The sequence below is a fragment of the Alosa pseudoharengus genome, unplaced genomic scaffold (genome assembly GCF_046254945.1).
Source record: "Alosa pseudoharengus isolate Yale_2024_CS ecotype anadromous, Long Island Sound unplaced genomic scaffold, YU_APseudo_1.1 YU_APseudo_1.1_scf_10, whole genome shotgun sequence".
In the NCBI taxonomy this organism is placed as follows: domain Eukaryota; kingdom Metazoa; phylum Chordata; class Actinopteri; order Clupeiformes; family Clupeidae; genus Alosa; species Alosa pseudoharengus.
The window spans coordinates 13544605-13570407 of NW_027468565.1; the positions used below are offsets into that span (position 1 = coordinate 13544605).

The 25803-nt window shown below is 41.1% G+C and overlaps 2 protein-coding genes across 4 annotated transcripts in view; both read right to left on the reverse strand.

The window, feature by feature from the left end:
- Positions 1-5284: 5284 nt before the first annotated feature.
- Positions 5285-7161, reverse strand: fezf1 (FEZ family zinc finger 1). The gene is made up of 4 exons (XM_076300458.1): positions 6382-7161; positions 6150-6284; positions 5753-5885; positions 5285-5547 (listed from the first exon to the last, which is right to left on the reverse strand). Exons 1-4 carry the CDS (start codon positions 7159-7161, stop codon positions 5285-5287), a joined length of 1311 nt encoding a protein of 436 aa, XP_076156573.1.
- Positions 7162-10561: 3400 nt separating this feature from the next.
- The window catches only part of cadps2 (Ca++-dependent secretion activator 2), a 102963-nt gene continuing 87721 nt past the window's right edge, over positions 10562-25803 (reverse strand). For all 3 annotated transcript variants that reach the window (XM_076264374.1, XM_076264363.1, XM_076264383.1), the window contains 3 exons: positions 20851-20958; positions 13524-13628; positions 10562-11267 (listed from right to left, as the gene is read on the reverse strand). In XM_076264374.1, coding sequence (XP_076120489.1) covers positions 11097-11267; positions 13524-13628; positions 20851-20958 — 384 coding nt within the window. In that variant the 3' untranslated portion in view covers positions 10562-11096. The remainder of the gene's footprint in view (positions 11268-13523; positions 13629-20850; positions 20959-25803) is intronic.

The window sequence follows — 25803 nt, forward strand, 5'->3', positions numbered from 1 at the left end:
GCTGTTTTCACAGTCAAATTTCCTTTGGGATGAATTAAGTATTCCTCATGTTATTTCCTGAAATTATGACATTAGTCTGAGCAAATTAGGATGGAGAGATTAGAACCATCTTTTAAGAAGAGTAAGAATACCAGGTAGCTACAACACAATTTTTCGCAGAAAATAGTTAAAGGGCTTTCAATGAACCACGATAAAATCAATATAGGGCCACTATCATCATTATTCAATATTTCCAGAGCTGGTTGAACTTGACATATTACACGCTCGATGGTGTTTTAAGCCCCCACCGTCGACTTTAAGGCAGGGCCGCTGCGACCGTCGACTTCAAGGCACCTAACCCCTAACTCTTGCCTATAACTCTAGTGCCTTATATGCAGCACTGCCGGGAAGACGACGTTGGGGGCTTAAAACACCAAGTAACTACTTACACACTATAAGGGCCAGATGATCTGATTAGGTACTCAATGTTGAAAGGGTCAAAGGTCAAGGTCGCATGGAGGTCACACTTCAAAGGCAGGGTGAGAGATCGTCATCAAAATAAAGCGCAGTTAATCACTATAAAGGCTACATGAACTGATTAGATGTGATATAAAATGAACTGAGACATGTCCCACCTTCCTCCATACTTTGTGGCACCATGACCTGTACATTGTCCTGTATTAGATATTGTTACTCCTGTTGGGTGTTCCCGGTCTGCAGAAGTCACTACCTATCAAAAGTGGCCCAAGGAAGGAAAAGCGGTGAACCCGCGACAGGGTCATGGGCGACCAAGGCTTATTGGTGCACGTGGGGAGTGAAGGCTGGTTCGTGTGGTCCGATCCAACAGACGAGCTACTGTAGCTCAGATTGCTGAAAAAGTGAATGCTGGTTTTGATAGAAAGGTGTCAGAACACACAGCGCATCACAGTTTGTTGCATATGGGGCAGCTGCAGCCCAGTCAAGATGATCCCTGTCCACTGCCCAAAGTGCCAACCATGCATGAGCATCAGAACTGGACCAGGGGGTCAGAACTGGAAGAATGGGGCCTGATCTGATGAATCACATTTTCTTTTACATGTGGATGGCCGGGTAACATATGGCACCACGGAAATGCACTACGGAAAGCAGACAAGCCAGCAAGAGGCAGTGTGATGCTTTGGCCAATGTTCTGCTAGGGTCCTGCTATTCATGTGGATGTCACTTTGACACATACCACCTCCATAAGCATTGTTACAGACCATGTGCGCCCTTTCATGCAAACAGTATTCCCTGATGGATGAAGAACACAACAAGTTCAAGGTGTGGACTTGGCCTCCAAATTCCCAAGATCTCAATCCATGTGCTGGACAAACAAGTCTGATGCACAGAGGCCCCACCACACAACTTACAGGTCTTAAAGGATCTGCTGCTAACGTCTTGGTGCAGATACCACCTTCAGAGGTCTAGGGAGTCCATGCCTTGATGGGTTAGGGCTAGCCTGATGTACTGTAGCCATACTCAATTCTGGTCAGAATATGAGTCTGATACTGCTCCATTGGGACGTAATTATGGGGCGTGTTTCAACCGATACAGGGGGGAAATGCCTCTGCACTTAATTGGATAGACCTAACCAATCAGAGCAACGAAATAGCTTACCGTGAGGTGTAGAAAGAAAACACACAAACCATCCTTCTTCACAAATGCCTTAACATTGTTTTCTGGTCTTTTGTAAAAGTTAGTCCCGTCAATAACTCCTACAACATTTATTAGCGAAATCTAAGAGATACGTAGTAGGGTAGGCTATTAGGAAAAAACTGATAGCCTATATCCCCTCTGTTAAAAAATTAAAAATAATTCTGTTGAACACTGATATGCTACAAACATGTTAAACGCTGTCGCAAATCCCTCAAACAGGTGGTCAATCAGAGATTATAAACGAACGAGGGAACAACATGTCACAATGCAACACGCTGTTTTCCCTTGATGAAAGTGAAACCATGAGTTTTCCCACATCTCAACTTTGGCCAACGTTTTTAGAAATAATCGTTTTCAGTCATAAAACCTCATAAAATAATATGCATTTTCCATATGGGGTCTTAAAAGCCATGTCTCCTTCTAGCCACAGCCTACAAACATAGGCCTAATCTAAGCGTGCTCAGATGACGTTATAGGCCAGGTGCTGTTGCTCACCTGTCCATCATTGTAAAGCCCGATTTGATTGGTCCGCCCGATCTAGGGCGAGCATAGTTGCTCCACAAAGGAGCAATGCCAGACCGAACTTCCCGACCTCAAATGTTGTGGGCGGGACTAAGTTCGGACTGGCACCCAGGCTAGGTGAGGGCTGTTTTGGCGGCAAAAGGGGGAACTACACAATATTAAGCAGGTGGTCATGTTATGGCTGATCATTGTATGTTCATGTGTGGTATCACATGTCATCAGCACACAATTTATCACTCATAATGAGCATAGCTCTAGTTCAGGCAGGCCACATTACTCTAGAGCTCATCAACTTGTTGTACTGCATGTACCTAATATATACAGTTATGTGCAGAATAATAGCAGTGTGTTCAAAAATCAAATAAAGCTCAAAATCCTTAGAATAGCTGTTAATTCCATAATATCAATGCATTGGGAACACTGCACATTCAATTTCAAATCAAAACATGAACAAAATGTATCAAGTTTGTGTTACCTTTACAGAAAGTGAAGAAAAAGGAATGTTAGGCAGTTAAAAAAAATAGAAGTGTTTGCATTTTCTTTACAAACTCAAACATTTACTGTATAAACTGAAACATGTCTCAACATGTCTTTGCTTTACTTTGATTTTGCTTCACTGCACTAATATCTAGTTGCATTATTTCTGAGAATTGCTTCACATCTGTGTTGCATGGAGTCAACCAACTACTGGCACCTGTGAACAGGTATTCCAGCCCAGGACGATTTAACTACATTCCACAATTCCTCTGCATTTCTGGGTTTTGCCTCAGAAACAGCATTTTTGATGTCACCCCACAAGTTTTCTATAGGATTGAGGTCTGGGGATCGGGCTGGCCCCTCCATAACATCAATCTTGTAGATAGATAGATAGATAGATAGATACTTTATTGATCCTCAAGGGGAATTCAAGAGATTGTTAGTCTGGAACCAAGACCTTGCTCGTTTACTGGTGTGTTTTGGGTCATTGTCAAGTTGGAACATCCATTTCAAAGGCATTTCCTCTTCAGCATAAGACAACATGACCTCTTAAAATATTTTGATGTATTGAAAGTGATCCATGATCTCTGGTGTGCCATAAATCGGTCCAACACCACAGTATGAGAAACATATAGCCTAACAAATAACATGAATTGTGCACCACCATGCTTTACTGCCTTCACAGTGTACTGTGGCTTGAATTCAGTGCATGGAGGCCGCAGACAGTTTGTCCAACGACCCACATGCACCGAATTCAAGCCACAGTACACTGAATCTAAGGATTTTGAGCTTTATTCAATTTTTTAAAACACACTGCTATTATTCTGCACATAGCTGTATATTGTATTGTATTTATGGTATACATCTAAATTGAGTCATACCAAACAGAAACATGTGCTTCATGAATGTATTATAGTAAGTAATTCTTTAAGGCTGAATTCCAAATTTACTTATGGCTTCACTAATAAATGTTGATCATTGCCTCCAGTCTGTCCCAAAAGTGTCCCAAAAGTGTTGCCAATTTCAATTCAAAGATTCAACCAATATTCAACCTTTTATAGACTTAAATGTACCATTCTCCTTTACATTTTATGAAGAACAACTTGAAATATCAGGAATCCAGCATAACATTGTTATTGTTCAATATCCAATCTTGACCTCTAGCATTAGGTCTTCTTGAACAGAACAGTGTATTCTGTGTCTGTTGTTTGAAAACACAAAAATTTTGTTGAATACACATGTGACATGGCAGAAAGACTTATTTCTAAAAAATGAATAGGCCACATCATGGGATTGTATACCATTTTCATATAATGTCTTAAAAAAAACTTTTACATATTGGCTTTTTTCCACCTGTTTACAATGACAAATAACCATCGCTGAATTTTGTTTAGGCCTATAGATTAATATCCAGTTCGGGAAATTTAGGTGCAATTGGCCTATAACAACAGTGGTTTCCAAACACAGACTTACAGTAACCACGGGACTACTTTTGGAACCATTCAGGCTACTTCTGATTTATACCCCTCTAACACTGCACAATATGGTCTAAGGAAATATAACAATATTCTTCCTTACAAAGATGCAACTCAGACTCAGACATATTGCAGGAACAATTTAGGAACATGAACAATTTCTTCTATCTTATCTATCTATCTATCTATCTATCTATCTATCTATTTAAACCACGCGTAATTTCAGGATTGGCATAAGTCATCATCACCACCGTTTTAAATTATTAAGGCTAATTCCGGCGGCTGCATTTTAGATAGGCTAAACTCGATGAACACTTTTGTGTAGGCCTATTAAAGATTCTGTCCACACATGCAGTTGTGTTAAGTTTCCGCAGGAGGGGGGTATTTCTCATTACCGGGCAGTGGGCACAAACAATTGTCTGCGGCGGGTATACCAAAATACCGAGATTGTAGACTAATTATTTCTCTGTTTGATGAGACAGCAGAAGTTGATTGTTTGTTTTAAAATGCTACAACAATTAGATCGCCTATTTGATCACTGATTGTATGCTGTTGACTAACCCTTACCCTACCACATCCTTTGCGGGAATTAAGAAATGTTCAGAGTAGCCCTACGCTATATTCGAAATCTGAACAAAATACAGACACAAAATGACATATATAAGCTTTTATTCATTTTCTTGCAACTGGTGTAATTAGGCTATTTAAAATCATTTGTTATTAAATTGCGGTATGTCACTGACATAGATTTTTTTAATACAGCAATAATCTTGCATATAATTACACACTTTAAATCAGAGGTTGCCAATGCCATGGAATCAAAGGTATAAATAATAAAGGCCATATAAAATTGGGAGACATAACACAAATACCACAAGAACGAATCTTCTCGGTATAGCCACAGTTTAAATTGTTTAAAATATTATTTTAGAATTACAGTCACAGTTTTAAATAAATAGTTTCAGACCTTTAAAATAATATCATCCTGAGGGGAGGTCAGAATGCCAGTCATGAGCTGCGCGTATGCGTAATGTCCACAGGTGAGTTCTACCAGAACATGTAAACCACAAAAGTCTACACCTTACCCTATTATACAGTGGAAAGACGTTGCACTTCTTAAAGAGGCGTATTGTTCATGCGAAAATCAAGTTGAAGTCTCAGTGACTCTCTGCACTGATGCTTGGGAGTGCACAAGGCGATTGTGGGCCGGGGGACATGTCGTGAAGTTTCCTAATATGTTTTTTCAGGTCAAAGTTCCTGCAGAAGCCTTTGCCGCATGTGGGGCAGGTGAAGGGCTTCTTGTCGTTGTGTGTGTGCATATGGAATGTCAGGTTGTACACTTGATGGAAAGCTTTGTTGCAGATATTGCACTTGAACTGTTTCTCACCGCTGTGCGTCAACTTGTGGTTCTTGTAGTTACCTTCAGAATAAAAAGCGTGTGTCATTCTCCACAGTGAAAAGTTAATGCGATAGCCACTTTAATTAAAACATTTGCTAAAATATGTGTTGCGTTGATATTAAACAGTGAGCCTTGAACTGTCTAAAGATTAATGATATAAAGATGGCTGTCGCCAGAAAAAAATGGTCTGGTGTAGTTTGTAATTTTAAAATAAACTGTACCCCACCTTTTTGATGGAAGCCTTTACCACAGAATTCGCAGACGAAAGGCTTGTAACCTGCGTGAATCCGTGCGTGTGTGTTGAGCGTTGAACTTCGGTTGAAGGCTTTCCCGCACTGGTTACACTTATGTGGTTTTTCCTGAAATGTACATATGAAGTTGACAATATGCAAGTAATACATAGCCTAAGTTAATACTTAGAAATTAGGTTATATGTCGCCTGGTAGGCCTATATTGTAGATACAAACAGTATATTAAGACGAAGACCCATAAAATGCTTAATAAATACATAAACCGAAAACAAAGTAGGCCTAGTTGTGAAGAGGGTGTCTCTGATAACTATTGAAATAATAAAACAACTAATGGCACCAACAACAACAACAATTGTGACTATTTGGTCTTACCTGAGTATGTATGATTTTGTGGCGACAGAGCGTGCTGGCTTGACGAAATCCTTTGCCACACACCTTGCATACAAAAGGTCTGGCACCGGTGTGCACAGGCATGTGGCGCGTCAGATTATAGTGAGCATTGAACACCTGCAACAAACAAAAAAGTGGTACATATTTTGCATGGCCAATGCCTTTATATTGGGTAGGGAAAATAACAAAAAGAACATGGAAAAATAAGCCTTACCTTGCCGCATACTTCACATGTAAACACTTTAGGCTTGCTCTGTGGAGCACCGTTGAGTTTTGAGGATGTTTTAAATAGTTTCTCCGTAAGAATCTGTGCACTTTCTTTCATGTATTGGTGCAGCTGAGTTTGAGACAGGTCTTTGAAAGACATTCCAGACTGGTACCTATCGGCACCGTGACTCGTCTTGGTCTTCTCCGAAAGGCAAGCCTTCTGACGACCTTGCAGAGGAGAGTTAAAAAAATAAGAGGCCATTGGGTGGATATTTACTATGCCCGTTGGAGGTGGGCACGAACTCTCGCCACAGTTCAGGTAACATATAGCCCCCATCGCGTGGAAAGAAGCCTGATTCACCACGCGCGGCCGGAAAAGTTTATATTGTCCTACTGTTTGGGTCGCGTCCGAATGCTCATTCTTATAATTCAAACCTATGCTCACCAAATCGTTTGAGTTACATGAGGAAGCATCGAAGTGGTTTACATCTAGTCCGTTGATATGAAGTTTGTGCGCCGGTTCGTAGGCAAGTGGCACGAATGGAATCATACAGTGCAGTGAGGATGGATTCACGCTGAGCGTTTGCTTTGGGTCCGCTTTCCCCCCGGGAGCATGGAACACGTTGGGGAGCTGCATTGACTTCGGTTCAGGTGTCCTGGCCATAATCCGTTCGATTGAGAAAGCGAGTGGCTTGGCCGTGGCGATCATGTTTCCTCCCGCAGTTAAGCTTCCAGAAGCCGATGGTGAGCCGAATAATCCCGCTGAGTGGTACAGCGCACTGTTCATGACTCTTCTGCAACACCTATGTTGTATGGCGTGATACGGCGTTGTTGCGCACGGATAAATCTGATTCCCCTCACTGACCTGCGAGAGAGGTCATCATCGGCCGCTGGTTGCCTGGCTTGAAGCGAAAGTCCTTCCGCCGCTACGTTGCACGCTGAGGACGTGACAAGTGGAACTTATCAGCCGGGTGCTCAATAAACCCTTTACGGTCAATAACTCTGTCTGCACCAAGCGAATCGTTAGTTTCCAAGCGGGTTGAGTAAAGTGGATTATTCTCTACTTAGATCAATCAACGGAGACAACTTTCCCATCGGTCTTGGTTCTCAGCCGCTATGGGTGACTGCAATTCACCCGCGTCTTGAAGGAGGTGCTTCTTAGAAGCGTGCGTCTTGTTGAAATGGCAAGTCGTTTGGCAAATCTCAGGTCCCCTCTCGGCTTTGTGTGACATCATTTTAAGTCGCTTAAGATGACAGGCGCTCAATTGGGTCAGCGGACTGTCGATGTTTGTCAACATTTGACATGTCAGGATTCGACGAATTATTTCGCGCAATGCGCTATGTCTTTCTGCCGAGGTTAAAAACATCAAGAATGTGCTCCCTTATTTTTTCTTGAAAAATGATTGATATTCAACACGGACGCAGAACATGCAGCAATAGGCCAAGGCACTTTTGTGGTAGGACTGTGTTTGACAGAACAAACAACAACTAAACTATAGCCTAAATGTTATTTTTTTTTAAATCTTTTAATTAATTTTATGTGCAGATGTGATCAGACGAAATCAGTTTAATCTGTCGTGAGTTATGTTTTGCTGATAATTATTTTACTGGAAGCTTACAGTGATATTGAATGATTATTAATCTTGCGCTTTCACGCAATGGACATGGGACTGAAGCTATATGACTAGCCTATTTGATATTTAATATGTTTGATGCGATAGGCTACCTAAATAAATTAACAACTTTTCTCCTTTTTTTAACAAATCCACGGGGAAATCTTATCTGAGCTCTATCAGCTAGAGATCTCAGCAGATAAACAGCTGAATCCTCAAGGACCGAATCCTACCAGAAGCCATCGCCTCTTTGCGCGTAAACGCCAGTAAGTGTTTGGTGTGTGTGAGATGACATTGACAGTGATGCGATGTGTTGCATTCTGCCGCAATCACGAGAGGGAGAAAGTGAAATATAATAGCCCTAACTATCGAAGGTAGAATTTGCTCTGAAAAATGCATGTTGCACGCAAATAACACTTTGTTAAGATCTGTCTCAAAATAGACACAAAATTCATTTTATTATTATTAGCCTAGTATTATTATTATTATTATTAGTAGTAGCCTAATATTATTAGCCGTTTAGGCTATCACCATCATCATTAGGCCTACTAGCCTACTCTTAACCTTTTAATATTCCTGGTAGCCTAGTAGTAATTTTGTTGTTGCTGTAGTATTGTTGCTTATGTTTGTAATTTTTGTATTAGTCTATATTATTATTTTGTTTAATTTATATATTTCTATATAGTTTAATATATTTTTTCCACGCTTCTGACAATTTAAGAATTTAACAACACACATTAAGTTATGCAGGCCTATGTCTATTTATTTTTCAAACATGTAGGCTTAAGCCTAGCCTAAATGTAAAAGCAAATGCCTCTTATAGAAAATACGTTAATTTAGCTCAATTAATTTCTGTACACGACTAACTTCCTGATGATCATTTAAAAAAAAAAAACCTTAAACAATTATTGCTGTAAGCCTAATTGTTGGGCTAATTAAATACAATGTTACATGGAGCCAATTTTAGGGTCCTTACATGAAAAATAACAGTTTACAGAAGTGGGAAAACATAGCTTAATAGGCTATTCTATGTCTCGGACTGGGTTGCCTGATCCTATAATACCAATAGCAATGTAGGATTGTGTTATTTTAAATGCATTGCTCTAATTTTGTCAATCTCTCCCAACCGGTGACAATTAATTTCTCGTTGTAGGCTAGGCTATAGGCTTTTGTTTTAGACTAGCCTATTTTAGGATGAGAACGTAATGATTGTGAAGTATGTGTAATTTAATTTCAAATTATATTATTTTAGAAATTGTGAATTTATAGACTATGTTAAGTTTAACTATAGGCAATTGGGCTAGACCAGAGCAGCTTTGCGTATCATCGTGCCTGTAGCCTATATATGATTTAAGTGGCCTATAGGCCTGCATGTACAGAAATAGATGGCATACTCTCTGTACTTTAATTGAAATAATTTTTCAATAATCAATGGTTTTAACCAACATCCATATTAAACTTTTGGGCGTCTCATTTCATCTTATAAACGGCGTGTGGCATAGCCTAGAGCCTAACTTTTGCTCAGTGAATTTTTATCCTGCAAAACATGCACTATAATCTGTAAAAGCATTTTTAACCACATGTATATTCTGGCTTCAACCAAATGAAATGAGCTGCATGTGTTTTAAAATGTCAAATTACTGGAATCATCAATGGGCAGACAAAGTGAGAGGCTCTCGTTAAAGGCGCCAGAAAGCATGTGGCCGCACAGACGGACAGATGGACGGTGGGCGGAGGTTGCCTGATGCTCATTTCTCCAGACTCACATACTCTTGAACATTTGACAAACAACACATAATCAAAACCGAAGTGAGAAGCGATGTGCACGACGTTTAAACAAATCGTGTGCACGGTCCGGTCCTTATCATTCTGGGAGCTATAGAGAGAAATAAAATATTTATTCTCAAGTTTACAGAGACCATCTGACTCTAGCAATCACAAGGTTCGGATAAAGGAGAAAATAATGAAATGAATCAGATTTGGAATGTGTAAATATCTCTACAAATTCGGTGGTGAGATTTTAATTTCAGGCAATGTAGGCTATACAAAGGAAAGATAATCAGACAACTCACGCATGATATGCGATTTTACCAGAGCAAATATACTTTATTAGGCAAAGCAAAGTTTTTGCTGAAATTTAATGTTGGGTGACACACACACACACACACATACATACATACATACATACATACATACATATATATATATATATATATATATATATATATATATATATATATTAATGATTCTGTTGCCTGCTCTATTGTCCTTAGGATAGCTTATGTTATGTATGGTGCAGAATAATGCCATATTTCCCTAATTACATTCATAATTAAGTAACAATAATCACCAATAAAGGAGTCTTTTATATTAATATTTAATATAATATAATGTAATAAATAATAATTACCACAAGACAGCTTACATTTTAAACTGTTTGTGATTAACTAACACAATATCATGTTGTAATTATCTAAAAAATAAATAAAAACCCCAATCTACATTAAGCAATGATTCGATGATAATGCCCCATGCGTGCAACCGCTGTGTAAGGAACAAGGATGCAACATGAAATCTAGATTAAAATGACTTTAATAATTACATTTAAATACACCTGAACTAATACAGGTGGACAATGGACAATAGAAATACTTTACAAAACCTCCTATCCACTTTACGATTGACTTTACCCAGATTGTGCAGACATCAAAACAGCATAAACAAACACCAAATTGATTGGCAGTATAGACATATACTTTGAATTCCTACAGCAGATACTGTATATTAAATGCAACCACCACTTGTGCAAGCATACAATGAACGAAACCCCCATGTCAATAAGAGCACAAGCCAGTGCATGTAGTGAAGCCTACAGACACATAATGTTACAGGCATGGTGACAGTCTTAACCATGTGCCCAATTAAATGCACTGCTACGTTTGTCCAGCATTTGTCTCTCACTGTCAGCAATTCAGAGTAAGAAAGTCCCTGTCGGATGTTCACCGCCCATTTCAACATAACAGTACAGTGAAACACAGACACAAACAGGTCTGCTGGTGGGCAGTCCAACCCTGTCTCCTTCCCAGGACACTCTGATGAGAGATGGGCTCTAGCTGTCCTCTTCATCGCTGTCCCTCATCGAAATGCCTTGGAGTCCTTCACTGCCAGACACAGAGACAGTTGCCTCCTCCACAGTCAGACGGTTGTAGATAGTCTCGTAGCTTTTATTGTTCAGTGTGCCATCTAGGACACCCTGAAGCCTGAAATCCCGATATGACTTCTGTGACAAGGAAGGCACAAGACGAGAGTCCACATTACAGAGAGTAGAGAATGCCTCAGAGCGGACCGAGACAACACACACAGAAATGACTCATGGGTTTCTAAAGCCTGGCTCACTGTATATTCCATGTGAAGGTCATTCATTCTGAGTGGTATTTAAAAGAACAGGAGAAATTTAATGAAATGTAAGACTCTATTTTGGCGATCAGAAGCTTAAAGTTTATAGACGTTATAGGTGTGGCCAGTCCACATTCACTAATTTAGTGGCACGATTATGTGGTCAAATGTCGGGTGCTTGGCGCAAAGAGGTTGTTCTTATGTTTCCTATCTGACATCTGTCATTCCCTTTAACAGGAAGCAGTGCAACTTCAAACAGCGCATCGGTATTTTGATAGTCAGCAGCGCATTTGAAGGAATCTGCTTGCACGAGACCGTATGCCCAGGGATACCACTAAACCATGCTTTATACAAAACCTTTGTTGCTGCTTACAGAGTTGCTGCTTACATCTCGTGACGGTGTATCTTCAGCTGTGCTTTATATGCCTTTCACTATAGACCAGGTTTTTCTTGGTCAGTGGCGTAATGATTTTTAGAAGGTGTAAGATAGCGATTTTTGGATCGTGCGCCAGACCACACCTTATGTTGCTAATTACCACACCCCTGGGTGCAAGGTTTAATAAAAGTGGAGCGCATGGCGAAAAATCATCACATTATTGAGTGTAAGATGAGAATAAGCTTTGCGTTGCGCTTCGCGCCACCTTGCGCCGGGGCCAGAGTGTCTAAAGAGCTACACAAATCGACAAAGCAATTTGAAGCGAAATGCAGAAATAATTGATTTTGAAAAAAAAAAAAATACCACAAGGCTACTGCTTATCCACACTTTCTACTTTGTGTGTGTGATTTGGTTAATATTCCTAGTGGCATAGATTGTATTGGGAGAGATGGCATTAAAATCCTTGCATTCATTTCCATATTTTATAAATATGATGAACACACCACTCCTTTTATGATTTTGTGGAGTGATTTGTCAAGCCAATGCAGAGATTCATTGAGTAGGCTAGTGTCACCATGTAGATGCTGACAGTTATTTAACATGACATCATTAAGAGTGAATAAAAAGTGCATGAAGGTGGATGTAAATGAAAGCATATTACTATCACACAAATAATTTCACACTAAATGCTTTTGTAATGATTTGTAAAATAAACTGTGGGTCACTTCAAGATGCATACATCATAAATTAGGCTATTAAATAACATATTTGCACAATATAATTAATACAGATAATGTTGGCAGTATTATAATTGTAATCAATTTTGTGTTGATGAATACAAAGGAAGCTTACAACATTAAGCCGACACGGTGGTCTGTTCACAGAAGTTAATGCATGGTCGAGGTTGTAAAACGGCCCCGATGCGAAGCGGAGGGAAGTTTAAACCTCGTAAGTGCATTAACTTCTGTGAACAGACCACCGTGGAGTCCATTATCCCGCTTATTCTACTGTTGCCACTTGTGTTGTGCTAATTTCCCGTTACAATTTAAATGTTTTAATCGCTAAAACTTGCCTTGTTTGTAGAACTACTTTCTTCCAACACATATCAACTAATTTCTCAACTTGCAGGACAAACTGCCGTTACTAGTTTTAAATGGATGGTTGCTACGGCCAGTCGTTAGTTCTATCTCTTCCGTTGTCAAGCGGGCGTATCCCAAGATTCTGATGAACTTTAGCTTTGAAACATCGCTATTTTACTTAGCCTGCTGTCATCCATCTAGTTAAAAGCCACCTCCGTCATATGCTACAATGTTGCCATGTTCTGAACGTCTGCATTTTACAGCTCGGATGCAACGTGACAGTTCATTTTAACTTTACAACGAGTTCGGCGAATTAATATACAAGTGTGATACGGCCAAAAAAATGGACCTTCTTCATAGGTGTGCAAATAACATACGGTTAATGGTCGTTCTAAATTACGTAGGACAATGGGAAATTCAAACAAGCAGTGGAATAAATTATTATATGGAAGCTCGCCCATATGTCAGTGCTGATGCTGGGTCAGTATGTGCCAATTCAGTGTGTGTTGAGAGTATGCATTATGACATATGCGCTGATCTGAGTACTGCTAATATGGTCAAATATACACAGATAGTACCAGAATATTGATGAGTTGGTTACCAAACAATATCCTACCAAGGAAAACAAATAAGCACTATGTGTTTGTCAATATCCTTTAGACTTCACAACTGAGGCCGTGCTCACCTTCACAATCTTGATGAGTGTTTTGAGCTGGTAAACATGCAGCTGTAGGTCCAGTCTGTCGGTTAACCATACACACACAACCTTCATGGAGGTGGTGTACCATTGCTGTGGGAACACAAAGGGAACAGGTCATCACACAGGTCATCTGGTGCTGAGATGCTGAGCACTGGTGAGGGCACAACAAATCTATAGCACTGCTCAACTTCATGGCAGATGTGCAAACATTTAAAAGCATTTAAAAAGCATTTCAAAGATTGTAGTTTCAATTTTATATCAACAACATTCACCACTGTCACTATAGAATACAAATCCTTGATTCATTAAGACAAGAAACAGCTGTTTCTATACATGAAAATCAACCTGCATTGATGTGAACTTGCATGTAATGGAATCCTTTGTAGTATAACTCAGAGATGCTTGTCAAAGCTTTGATTTGTGTGATGTTCAATTTTTTGTTGATAAGTGATACGGAATTTACTGTCCAAAAGTACATCAGCAAATCTCTGTGTCACTGAGGCATTGTCTTAGGTAAGTGCATCAGATCTTTGCTATATATTTAGCTATTCTGTCTATTAACGTGTTTTGGCACCATCACTTTTCATTACACCAACTGAATATTAAAAACTGTAAGCAATTTCTCTATTTACTTCAGATTGCTTCAAACCAATCTTTATGTGAAATACAAGCAATTATGAGGACAGACTTATAGCATATATTTGTGCCAATATACTAATTGTCACACTGGCAACAATTAATGCAACATACAATCCTAATAATAAGATAATAAAATTATTTGTGCAAACATGTTGTGCTGGTGTGTCTTTTACATTGTACAGATAAAGTCTATGTTGCCATCATCTGCAGTGGACACATAAGGCACAGAACAGCAACAGCTGGAACAGGGCTGATGCTACTGGGTGCACGGCCTGGTTGCTCTACACTAACTGTGAAGTGTGAAGAGTGAATTCAGCTGACTATTAAAGAAAGAGATGGTTTGATAAGAACAGTTTTCATATATTTTTTGATAGACATCTCACTGATAGCATTCTACGTGGAATACACGATTGTTAGAATGTCATATCATTTTCCTGTTTTCCTTATTTTGTGAACGTTTTAATTTGTGTGAAAAGTAAATAGTTTGCTCTAATTTGTCCTCGCTCAAATACCTTAATATTTGTCTCATTAGAGAGAATGTTTAGCACCATCCTGATGACAAACTAATTACAGCACCTGAGAGATGATGCTCTCCCACTTCACACCTCTCCCAGGGTGCCCACCTCAGTGTGTTGCAGCATGAGCTGGCCTCCATGCTTTTGCACCTTCTTTAGTCTAATAAACCAGAGGGAGAAAAACAACAGCAAAGCGCTCTCCTCTGATCAGCAGACTCCGAAGTCCGCGGCAGTCTGCATCTCAGCACTTCTATGAAGTGTGCCTGTAATATGCCCCTCTCTCACCGAGGCCTGTAAGGGCACTACCACTCCTGATGGCAAGGCTGTGGTGGCATGAGCAGCATACCTGCCAACATTTAGCTCTCCAAAAACGGGAGGTTGTTTTTCTTGGGGGTTTCTTTTGCTAATCACAAAATGTCTTCCCTTACAATTTCACAACAGCTAGTTGTGAAGTTGGATATTCAACTAGCCCGATTGCTTGCGAGACTGCTCGTGGCTGCGCAGTGTGCACCCGCTTCCTTATTTGGGGTTTCGGTTGCCAGGTTTTATGACAAAAATCTTTAAATTGAAAGTAAGTGATTGTGTATGTGTAGGGTGTATTTCATACACAATCTGGCAACCTGGGAAATGTCAGACTAGCAGAAAAAATGAACGGATTAGTGATTTTAAAATGAAGTGTGATGGTCATGCAAATTACGAGAGTTTTCCGGGAGAAATAACAAAATGGGAGGGCGCCGGGAAATGACCTTGAAATACGGGAGAAACCCGGGAAAAACGGGAGTGTTGGCAGGTATGATGAGCAGGTGGCTGCAGCAAGGTGCAGAAAACATATTTATCTTCAGCACTCTGTGTAGTTTAAGTGTTTGGAACTGCTCCCTGAGCTACAACAAAAGAGGCGAGGGGCTATTTTACATTTTGTGTTTCTTAAGAGGCACACATAAAATCATGAATTGAAAGGAAAGATTGCCATTCTAATCCAGTTCAATTCACAGTCCAACAACAGCATGGTGTCCATACACAGTCCTAGCCATAGACATATGAAGAGTTTAGTTCCAAACTGCAATATCTCCATTTTTAAAAACATTAATAAGTCATGTTATTTAATTGCGTACATTTTAGGTAATATCAATGAAATTGCAGATGTGTTGTTTTGTTGAGTGAAAATAAATCAAATAACAATACCCAATTACCGTTCTACTGAAATTACTTGGAGAACAAAATGTAAAAAAATGATTTATGAAAATTCATTAAAATGGAGGATATAGCGTTTTGGAACCAAACTCCATACCTATATATATATATGGTCCTATAAATAGGAAACAAAATAAATTACTTTAGCCTATCAAGACGTGTAATGTGCTGTTGAACTAAAAAAAAATCAAAAACCTCTCACCAGAATCGTGGCCTGTTCGTCCAAGTTTTGAGCATATATCATACCGAAGGCTATGACGCATCAAACTGGCACAGAGACTGAAAAACGGGGCTACAATTGACAAATTCTTTGTTACTTCATCACTTAATGTGTCTGAAACCATCACAGTAACAGATCACACTTCACGTACCGCAGGTGAATAGATTTGTTTATCTAAATGCGAGAGCCATGCTATGCTTTCCTGCCTTATTCAGTCTCACTCCAATCAGACAAATATTTGGACTGGACACAGAGGGCCTATGCGAGCTGAGCAGTGGAAATGCTTTTTAATTGAGGAAGTTAGCCGTGGGGGGGAAACAGATGGACTGGCTGTTTGAGCTCTGGTGCTGCAGGCATGAGTGGGGGGGGCGCTCATTGTTTCTGTACATCACTATTTATCCTCTGACACGCGGGCACTGTGGATGCCTCTCCGCCGCGCCTGGGTAATCATGGCCTTAAGTGTCCTCTTGTCAGCACCACATTAAGGCCTCAGTGGAGAGCGGCTCCACACACCTGTGGCCGGCTGGAGTGGCCGCTGCCCTGCTGAGCGGACCTCATCAGCCGCCTAATCACTCCCATCTCCATTCACCACACATGCAGGCTGCTGTCTGCAAGGGCATGCATTAGCTTCCTCATTTCCTCACCCTGCTCCCATTACACACACACACACACAAATATTCACACACACACACACACACACACACACACACACACACACACACACACACACACACACACACACACACACACACACACACACACACACACACACACACACACACACACACACACACACACACACACACACACACACACACACACACACACACACACACACAGGTAAACAATAAGGTTCAAGAATGGAACACACAGAGACATAATAATAGAGATACTTGCCACAGATACCCATTAGCCTTTGCAGACATTTATACAGAGCACACAAACAGATGACCACACACACACACACACACACACACACAGAGATGCGGGTGAGGAAGTGTTTGTGGCAACACAGGGAGAGCTCCTTGTGCATGACTGTGTGTGCGCGTGGAGCATTAGTACTCCATGCCACTCATCTGGTGGCCCTTGCTGAAGGTTCAACAAATCAACGGGAGCACCACAAACACAACATCACTTCAATCTGGACCTCTGCTGCAAGATTTCCAGCCCAATCTAGCACACACAGATGGGGAGATGGCTGCTTACGTGTCAGTGTGTGTATGTCTGTGCATGTTTGTGTGTTTTTCTGTCAAAAGTAAATTGTGATGCTTGTAATCACGCATGTTGTGTATGTATATATTGTTGTTTAGTCTAGATTTTACATCTAGAATTTACATCCACATATATATACACACACACACACACACACGCACACGCCTGTCAAATCTGCTATTAGAGCTGTTCCTATGAGGCGCTGAGTGCTCTCACACAAAGCACTCCCTCTCCTTCACAACGCACTTCACACTCCTCTGCTGACCCCTGCGCCCCTCAGCCTCCGTGGTCCACCACGAAAGAGCGGCGGGCCTCAGACAGGGGTCTGCTGGAGTGACCACTGGGAGGAGAGACAAAGAGCCAGAGAGGGAAAAGAACTGATGTGCTGATGTCTCATTAAAACACCGACCTACACAGGCTGAAGTCACCTCAAGTGTGAGGAGATGAGTCTCAGACGATGTAGGTGTGCAGACTAAAACAAAAACTAATACTTGCTTGAGAACTAGGAGTGTGAGAACAGGATGCAGGAGCAGTGGAAGGTAAAAGTAAGGGGGCTGCTCAAACAGACAGCCCAGCAAAGATGTTCAGCTCAGGGGTGCCTGAACCACCTCTTGGGTTCTCCAAGAGCCCTACACTATGCAATGGCCAATGTTAAAAGGTGCTACAATTTAAAAACAATTTAGCTTCAAACAATAAAAAAAAATACATTATTAATTTTGTAAGTGTGTTGTGGGTGCCGACATGCAGTAGATACAGTATGTTATGGTTCTGTGGTTTTCAATCAACCAAAAAGGGCACATGTTACCCCGCTGTTCATTCAGGCTACCCTGAGCCCCCACCCCAGCCAGCCACACCACGTCTGCTGCCACTAACTGAAGTGCTCTCACAAAGGCTTATGTTACCCCTCGCTTGCTGCGCTCCTCCAAGGAATGTCATGTGGCACTGCCCACACAGCATTCCAGACTAGTTTCATTTGTTGTTACCTGTTGGTGGGACAAGCGACCGAGTGCTACCAGGGCAGGGGCGTCCCTCTCTGTCTTCAAGAAGCTCTAGAAGACCCAACTCTTCCGAGAGTACCTCCTCTCCTGACACACCCAACACACCAAACAAGCCCTTACCATGCTCTCTCCTTTCAACTCCCTTCTTTCTTCTTTTCCTTCAGCCACTATCTCCTTCCATCACACTTTAACTGCTACGTAAACTTCTGTACGCTCATCCTCTGGTAGAAGCATTTATTGTATTATTCATTGTTACTTAAAGTACTGTCGGTATGAACCATCCCCCCCCCCCCCCCCCCAATCGGTTCTACCCATACACAGTAAAAGGTTCTACCTAGCTCGAGTTGCAGCAGCCAACAGCTAGAGCTGCCAGGCACCGACAGTCCTCAATGACCTTGAGAAACAGAGATCTATGTGAAGGTCTCCTTTGCAATGTAGCTTGAATGTTCGATTTAGATAAAAGCGTCTGCTAAATGAAGAAAGGTAAATGTATGTACACTACAGCTATGCACTGTATCAAACATTAATAGGCAACTTAACCTGCATACTCAGGGCTGGCTGCACCAAGTAGGCCTACTGCCAGGATTAGATGAAAAATAATACAAAAGTAGATAAATGCAATGATATCATTCAGCATTTGTGACAAATTCATCCTTTGCATTATCTGCTAATGTTCTTACTTCACTGTCTAACTCGATGCTATCTGTGTTGACTTAACAACAACAAATCTGCAACTGAAGCCTCTTTAAGAAACATTAGTGTGAGCCCATGGGGCCTGTGTGTCAAAGAGAAAGAATGGATTATCTTTCTCTGAGGGGGTTAGCCTGAGGGAATATGTACATACTTAAATAACAACAAGCACAGCCAGAACTCTCTCTCTCTCTCTCTCTCACACACACACACACACACACAATATTGAGAACGCCATTTTTTGTTTCAAAGCAGACGAATAACAAGAAGGCCCCAGCTCTGGCTCTTTCCAGAGGGATGTTATTTGTGGCACTAGCAACACAGATGAACCGACCACTGTGCTGCATCGATTGAGGCAGGGCTGCACAGAGGAATCAGCGTGGTTGTCATTACAAAAGAGCAGTTCCCTCTCCTCCAGGATGCAGCCGTTAATTTCAGATGGTGCTTCTCTAGCATGCCTGCCTAGGAGAGCAGGAGTGGGGAACCATCAGACAGCCAGACAGGTGCCAAAAGGCCAAGGAAAGCGGTAGGGAGCCTGCATAGGGTAGAAATGATGAGGCTCCCAAACTTTAACAGTATTTTCTTTCTCTTTTTATAAATGTCGGTATGCTGTATACATATATAGTGGCTGGCTAAAAAAATCCTCTGAAAGTTATCACCATTTTTACAATTCCAAAAGATCAGTATTTATACTGTGAGCATTTAGACTCTTGTTTGTTTCCAAAAACAGCGTTCAGCATAAATAGGAAAAGAATATAAAAGTCATCAGCCAGGTTGAAACAACACAGGGTATGGAGACGACATGAGACAAGTTGATTTAAATTCTTAAGTTAGGAAAAGAGTCCAAAAAATACCCAAGTGATTTGATGTCCAATATATGTTATACGTCTATACATTTAATTAGGGTCCATTAGGCCCATTAGGGTCACTGGAGGTTGCATCAGACCACCCAGATGTTTTGTAGAATAGGCAGTCTCCCAAACCTTCAGATATTAACCAGCAAGGAGGGACACCACAGTCCAGCCGCAAATATTGAAATGGTATTGGGTGCAGGGGCTGGAGTTACAGTAGGAGTTATCCAAAAAACTGGATTCTAGAATCCAGTTTTTTGGATAACTCCTACTGTAACTCCAGCCCCTGCACCCCATACCCATACCTACTCCTAGAACAATGGGAAAAAAAACTGCAGAGCAATGTGCTGGTGGTGTCTCAGCTGAAAAGACTGGCTGCTACAGTAAAGTGTCTCTCTTAATTAATTACTTTTATTTTATGTTTATCTTATAAACATACTAAACCATAAATGTTAACAATGAAAATACTAATTGAGAACTAATGTGTCAATATCCTCTGCAAAGCAGGAAATAGTGCTAACCTGAGGAACGTATGGTACAAGCTATAGTATAGCTTGAATACAGACTTTAAGAACATATTTAATGATCTAGTGATAATGAAATGAGCCTTATTAGTCTGATTGCTTACTGTAACTTATCTTAACTGTAACTTCTCAAAGTCTAAAGCTATTTGATTAGATGTCAAATTAATTTCCTTGATAGTGACAAATCAAACCAGCTTCTGCTTCTGGATGAATTAACAGACACTCCTACACATACAGTAGATTTCCTTGGCAATCCTCCAAATCAGTAAGTGACATATATGCTAATGCGAACATAAAAGCTTAACAATAGCTTTTAAAGGTATTTAGCAGCTCAAATGATTTCTCTCCTTCCTTCCTTCAACAGATGATAGGACCATACTGTGTGTGTGTGTGTGTGTGTCTCTCTCTCTGTGTGTGTGTGTGTGTGTGTGTGTGTGTGTGTGTGTGTGTGTGTGTGTGGTAAAACACTTACATCAAACACTTTCTCTGTGTACACTTCATCATTCACATGGTCCCTCAGTATATCCTGGTTCTGCCGTACAAATGTGATGTACGTGTCCACTTGATCCATGCCAGGTGTCTGTATGGAGGAAGGGAAGAGAAGAGGGAATGTAGACCATGTGATATTCCAGTGCATTGGAAAAAGGGCTTCAAATGAACTGAAAGGATAGGTAGGTTATTGTGTGCAACAGCTTCTTCAGTTATTTTAACTTCTTTAGAGATGTTTTGACATAATCATCAAACATATAGATATCACAGGCAGGGTAGGAATTTCAAGGTGGCCACGACGGCCATGATCTCCCTACCCATTCATCTCGGAATACTTCACAAACCTGTCTTTAAACACATGACAAACCATATATCAGAATAAACAGCAGACCTTACTGAACACAAAGGTGTAAAGCAGTCCCCTGTACAGTTAGCCGTTCCAGAGTAATCCAGTTTTGAATTTGCAGTAAATTTCGACATGCATGGATGGATTTGGGCTTTAAGTTTTACAATGTGTTTAAATTGTTCCACATGATTTCATAACGGGCCAAATACAAAATAAATGTTACAAATATCGCCTAGATATTGGTAAATCAGAGGACAGCTGACTAAGAGTTTGTGAAAGTAGCCTTAATGATCACAAAATGCTAAGCATGCATCTAGGCTATTTGAGTTTCTTAAAGCTGAGCTTAAATTTAAATTGTTCAATACATGATTTCATAGCAGGCCAAATATAAAATAAATGTTACATATAGCCTAGATATCTGTAATTATTAGATGATCAGATGATTTACAGTTCTATGTAATATGCAGAGCCGGACAGTAACGGAGTACATTTACTTGAGTACAGTACTTGAGTACAATTTTGAGGGATCTGTACTTTACTCGAGTATCATTTTTGGGGAGTACTCATGACTTTACTCAAGTACATTTGAGAGGCAAATGTTGTACTCTTTACTCCACTACATTTCTATTCATAACTGTGAGTACCCGTTACTACTTCTAAAAAAAAAAAGGAAAAAATAGAAATCTCGGAAACCCTCAATTTCTTGTTTCCCTCTCAAACGTGATTGGATTGTGCAGACGCCACTGATTGGGACAGCCTATCAGCAATCACCTTCAGCTTTCCGCCAAAGTCAACTCCATGGCCAGATTTAGATAAGAGACGAAACCATATGCCCAACTGAAGGCAAAGTGGCCTTGCCCCCAGAATGGTGAAATTCCAAGCCTGATCACAGGACAACAATCTTACATCGATTCAAGTATAAATGTATAAATGTATAGACGTATTTGGGCAGCTAGGCTATTACAAACAAAATCAAGGCATTCACAAAGGGAAATGGATGAAGTAAACGTGTGATGTTAAGACATACAAAGGTGAACAAAAGAAAAGGTTGCTTTCAATATGGCACAAGTAAAAACAGTGCTCAGACTACAGCTGCGTACTGTCCTTTAACATCTAAAAATAAAGACCTAAAACAGAGGTTGTCAATAGGCAGACCGCGGTCCAAGTCCGGACCCTGACGTGATCCTATCGGCACATTCTGTGGGCATGAACATGGGGGCTTACGAACATGCCCCCAGAGTGTAGCAGTGTAGCTGAACATGGGGGCTCATGAACATGCCCCCAGAGTGTAGCTCTGTAGCTGCCTAGCAGCTCTAGCTGTTGGCTGCAGCAACTCAAGCTACAGTAAGTAGAACCGATTGTTTTTGTTTTATTCTGTACCGACAGTTCTCGGTGACCTCGAAAAACATCTATGTAATCGCCGGAATTCTCCTTTAACCAATGGTAATATGACCTATGACATATTTTCAGTCATGCAAATAATGTTTTTAGAGTGTGCCTATACAAGATTGCTGTCTTAATTAAATGCTATTTATTATTTCACACAGGAAATATAATATGTTACATCAAGTCATATTCATTAATTGTGTTTATAAACAAAGTCAGTTGCCTGGGCAATTACATATACATCTCATGTGGGGTGTGTAACATATACTATGTAATCTTATATGCTCTCTTAATATACTATTCCTAGATGGTTTTTCCTAAATGCACAATGTTAGTCACTCAGCCTATCTTCTACATTAGATCCACTCCAGTTTGCCTATAGGCCAAACAGGTCCACAGAGGATGCAATAGCATTTGCTTTGAACACTTCTCTCTCACCTGGATAAGAAAAACACCTATGTACTGATGCTCCTCATCGACTACAGCCCCGCTTTTAACACCATAGTTCCATCCAGGCTTATCATGAAACTGAGAGACCTGAACATCAGTTCCTCCCTGTGCAGTTGGATCCTTGACTTCCTGACTGACAGGACACAGGCAGTACGGCTGGGTAACATCATCTCCTCCACTCTAACACTCAGCACTGGTGCACCACAGGGATGTGTAAAGCTCCCTGGTGTACTCGTACACTCATGACTGTATGGCAACTCACACCTCAAACACCATCATTAAGTTTGCTAATAACACCACCATAATCGGCTGTATCACGATGATGAGTCTGCTTACAGAGCAGAGCTGGCAACCCTGACATCCTGGTGCCAGGACAACAGCCTGCTGCTTAACGTCAGCAAAACCAAGGAGCTGATAGTTGACTACAGGAGACTGCAGGAAGAGCACACACCCATCTACATTGGAGGCATAGCAGTAGAGAGAGTCAGCTGCTATAGATTCCTTGGAACAAACATCAGCGAGGATCCGAGCTGGTCACACCATATAGGTATGGTCACAAAGACAGCAAGACAGAGGCTTTCTTTTTTCAGTTGCTGCGGAATTTTGGTATTGACGGTGAAATACTGACCAACTTCTACCGCTGTACCATTGAGAGTATCCTGACAACAACATCACAGCATGATATGGTAACAGCACCGCCCATTACCGCAAAGCTCTGCAAAGGGTGGTCAGGTCAGTGCAGCGCATTACAAGGACTGAGTTACCAACATTCAGGACCTTTCCAGTCAGCGCTGCAGGAGAAAGACCAAGCGGATCCTCGCTAACCCCAGTCATCCCGGCCACAGTCTCTTCACCCTCCTACCATCTGGTAGAAGGCACAAGAGTAAAAGTAAAGAGTATGCGTAAGAGTAAAAATCCTAAGGATATTTATGGACGGTGCTATTGCCATACTATGCTATTACCACACACACACACACACACACACACAGGTACACCCCCCCCCACACCTAACCCCCATACATACACACCATTTCATCACCCCCACACACACTCCATTACCCCCCCCCACACACACCCCAACACACACCACCACCCCCCCACACACAGGTACCCCCTCCACCTAACCCCCATACACACCATTTCATCACCCCCCCCATTTCATTAACCCCCCCCCCCACCCACACACACAGGTACACCCCCCTCCATCACACAGCCCATTAATCCCCCCCGACACACATATATAACCCCCCCCCCCCAACACACACACCATTGCACACACACACACACCAACATCCCCCAAACACAACATTTCATCACCCCCCCCCCCACACACACACACAACACTTTATCATCCCCAGTTCATATCCCCCTCCCACTTACCCTATTACACCCCCCCTACACACACACACACACACAATATACCTTTTTAATTACTACTTTTCATTTATTCTTTAAAGCTGAGCTGGCTCTTGAGCACAATAATTTCATTAGGGTACTTACAATACCTTTTATGAGTACATGTCAATAAACTACTTGATCTTGAACTTGAATGAATAAATGTATACAACAACTTCAGATGCTCATTGAAAGGTAACCATTACTAGAATCAAAATCTGTTGTTAACCTTTATCAGCTTTTAAAGTGTTGTAGTTCTGTTAAACAAAAGGGAAGAGAGGATAAGCACTATTTTCAAAAAGAAAAGAGGTTACCTTGGAGCCATTAGTCAATCTTATGTATCAAACAACTTTTGAGCTAACTTTTTGATACTACATCGGTAAAACGGTCGTCGTCACCTCCAGATACAAAAGCATATAGTGTATGCTAATGTGAAGACTAGCCTGTGAGCGCTAGCGTTTAAGTGCTGTCAGGGTGATCCGTGTGGCTGCTGTGAGGGGCAGCTGGGATGGAGGGATGGACATGAGGCCTGTGCTGCTGCTGCTGCTATAATTGCTCTGACAACGTTTACACCCCTCTGCCCCTGTAGCAATGGCTGGAGGCTCTCTGACCGGGCTACGCTTCACTCGTCCTCAGGAGCAGTGATGGAGCGTGAGAGCAACTGGACAGGAGTGTGTGTGTGTGTGTGTGTGTGTGTGTGTGTGTGTGTGTGTGTGTGTGTGTATGTGTGTGAAAAGTCTTCATGTTTAGTGCAGAGTGACATTTAAAGGCTATCACCGTGACAAAGGAGCTCAAAAGATGCCTTTGTGCTGGGGGTGGTGACCAATGGGCTATTGTACCTGGTGTGAGTGAACATGTTCATACGTGTGCACTGACCCCTTTGCCTGGACAAGATTCAGCTAATAGACATTAACGTCTGTTCTATATGGAGAACAAACACGTCTATCATTAGAATAAATACACTGAATCTATGAATCAATCAGATGGGTGTTGCACCATGTGTGTGCACTGGAGCTTAGCTCCACAGAGAGAGATGGAGAGAACAGCAGAGGACACAATAACCATGGCAGTAGCAGACTCATCCTTTAACTTAGCCAAGCACCACATAGCAAACTAATCCACTCATATTTTGGTCAAAAATTGAAAGAAACCTGCAAGGAGCTCTCTCTTTGCATGGCAACAACAAAGCCATGCGAAAATGCACTCTATGTACAGGAAAGAATATGGCTCAAAATACTCTGAATAAGACGAATGAAACAATGATAAACAGTGAGGCAGAACACAATAAGGTTAGCAAATAAAATGGTAAAATTAAACAAAAGTGAAGTGAACAACAATGAAAAGGTCTGATGACAATTT

Coding starts and splice junctions, on each gene's coding strand:
- fezf1 (XM_076300458.1), bottom strand. CDS start 7,161: ATGAACAGTGCGCTGTACCACTCAGCGGGATTATTCGGCTCACCATCG. Junction 5,886..6,149: donor ACAAAATCATACATACTCAG/GTAAGACCAAAT, acceptor TGTACATTTCAG/GAAAAACCACATAAGTGTAA. Junction 5,548..5,752: donor TAAAGGCTTCCATCAAAAAG/GTGGGGTACAGT, acceptor TTTATTCTGAAG/GTAACTACAAGAACCACAAG.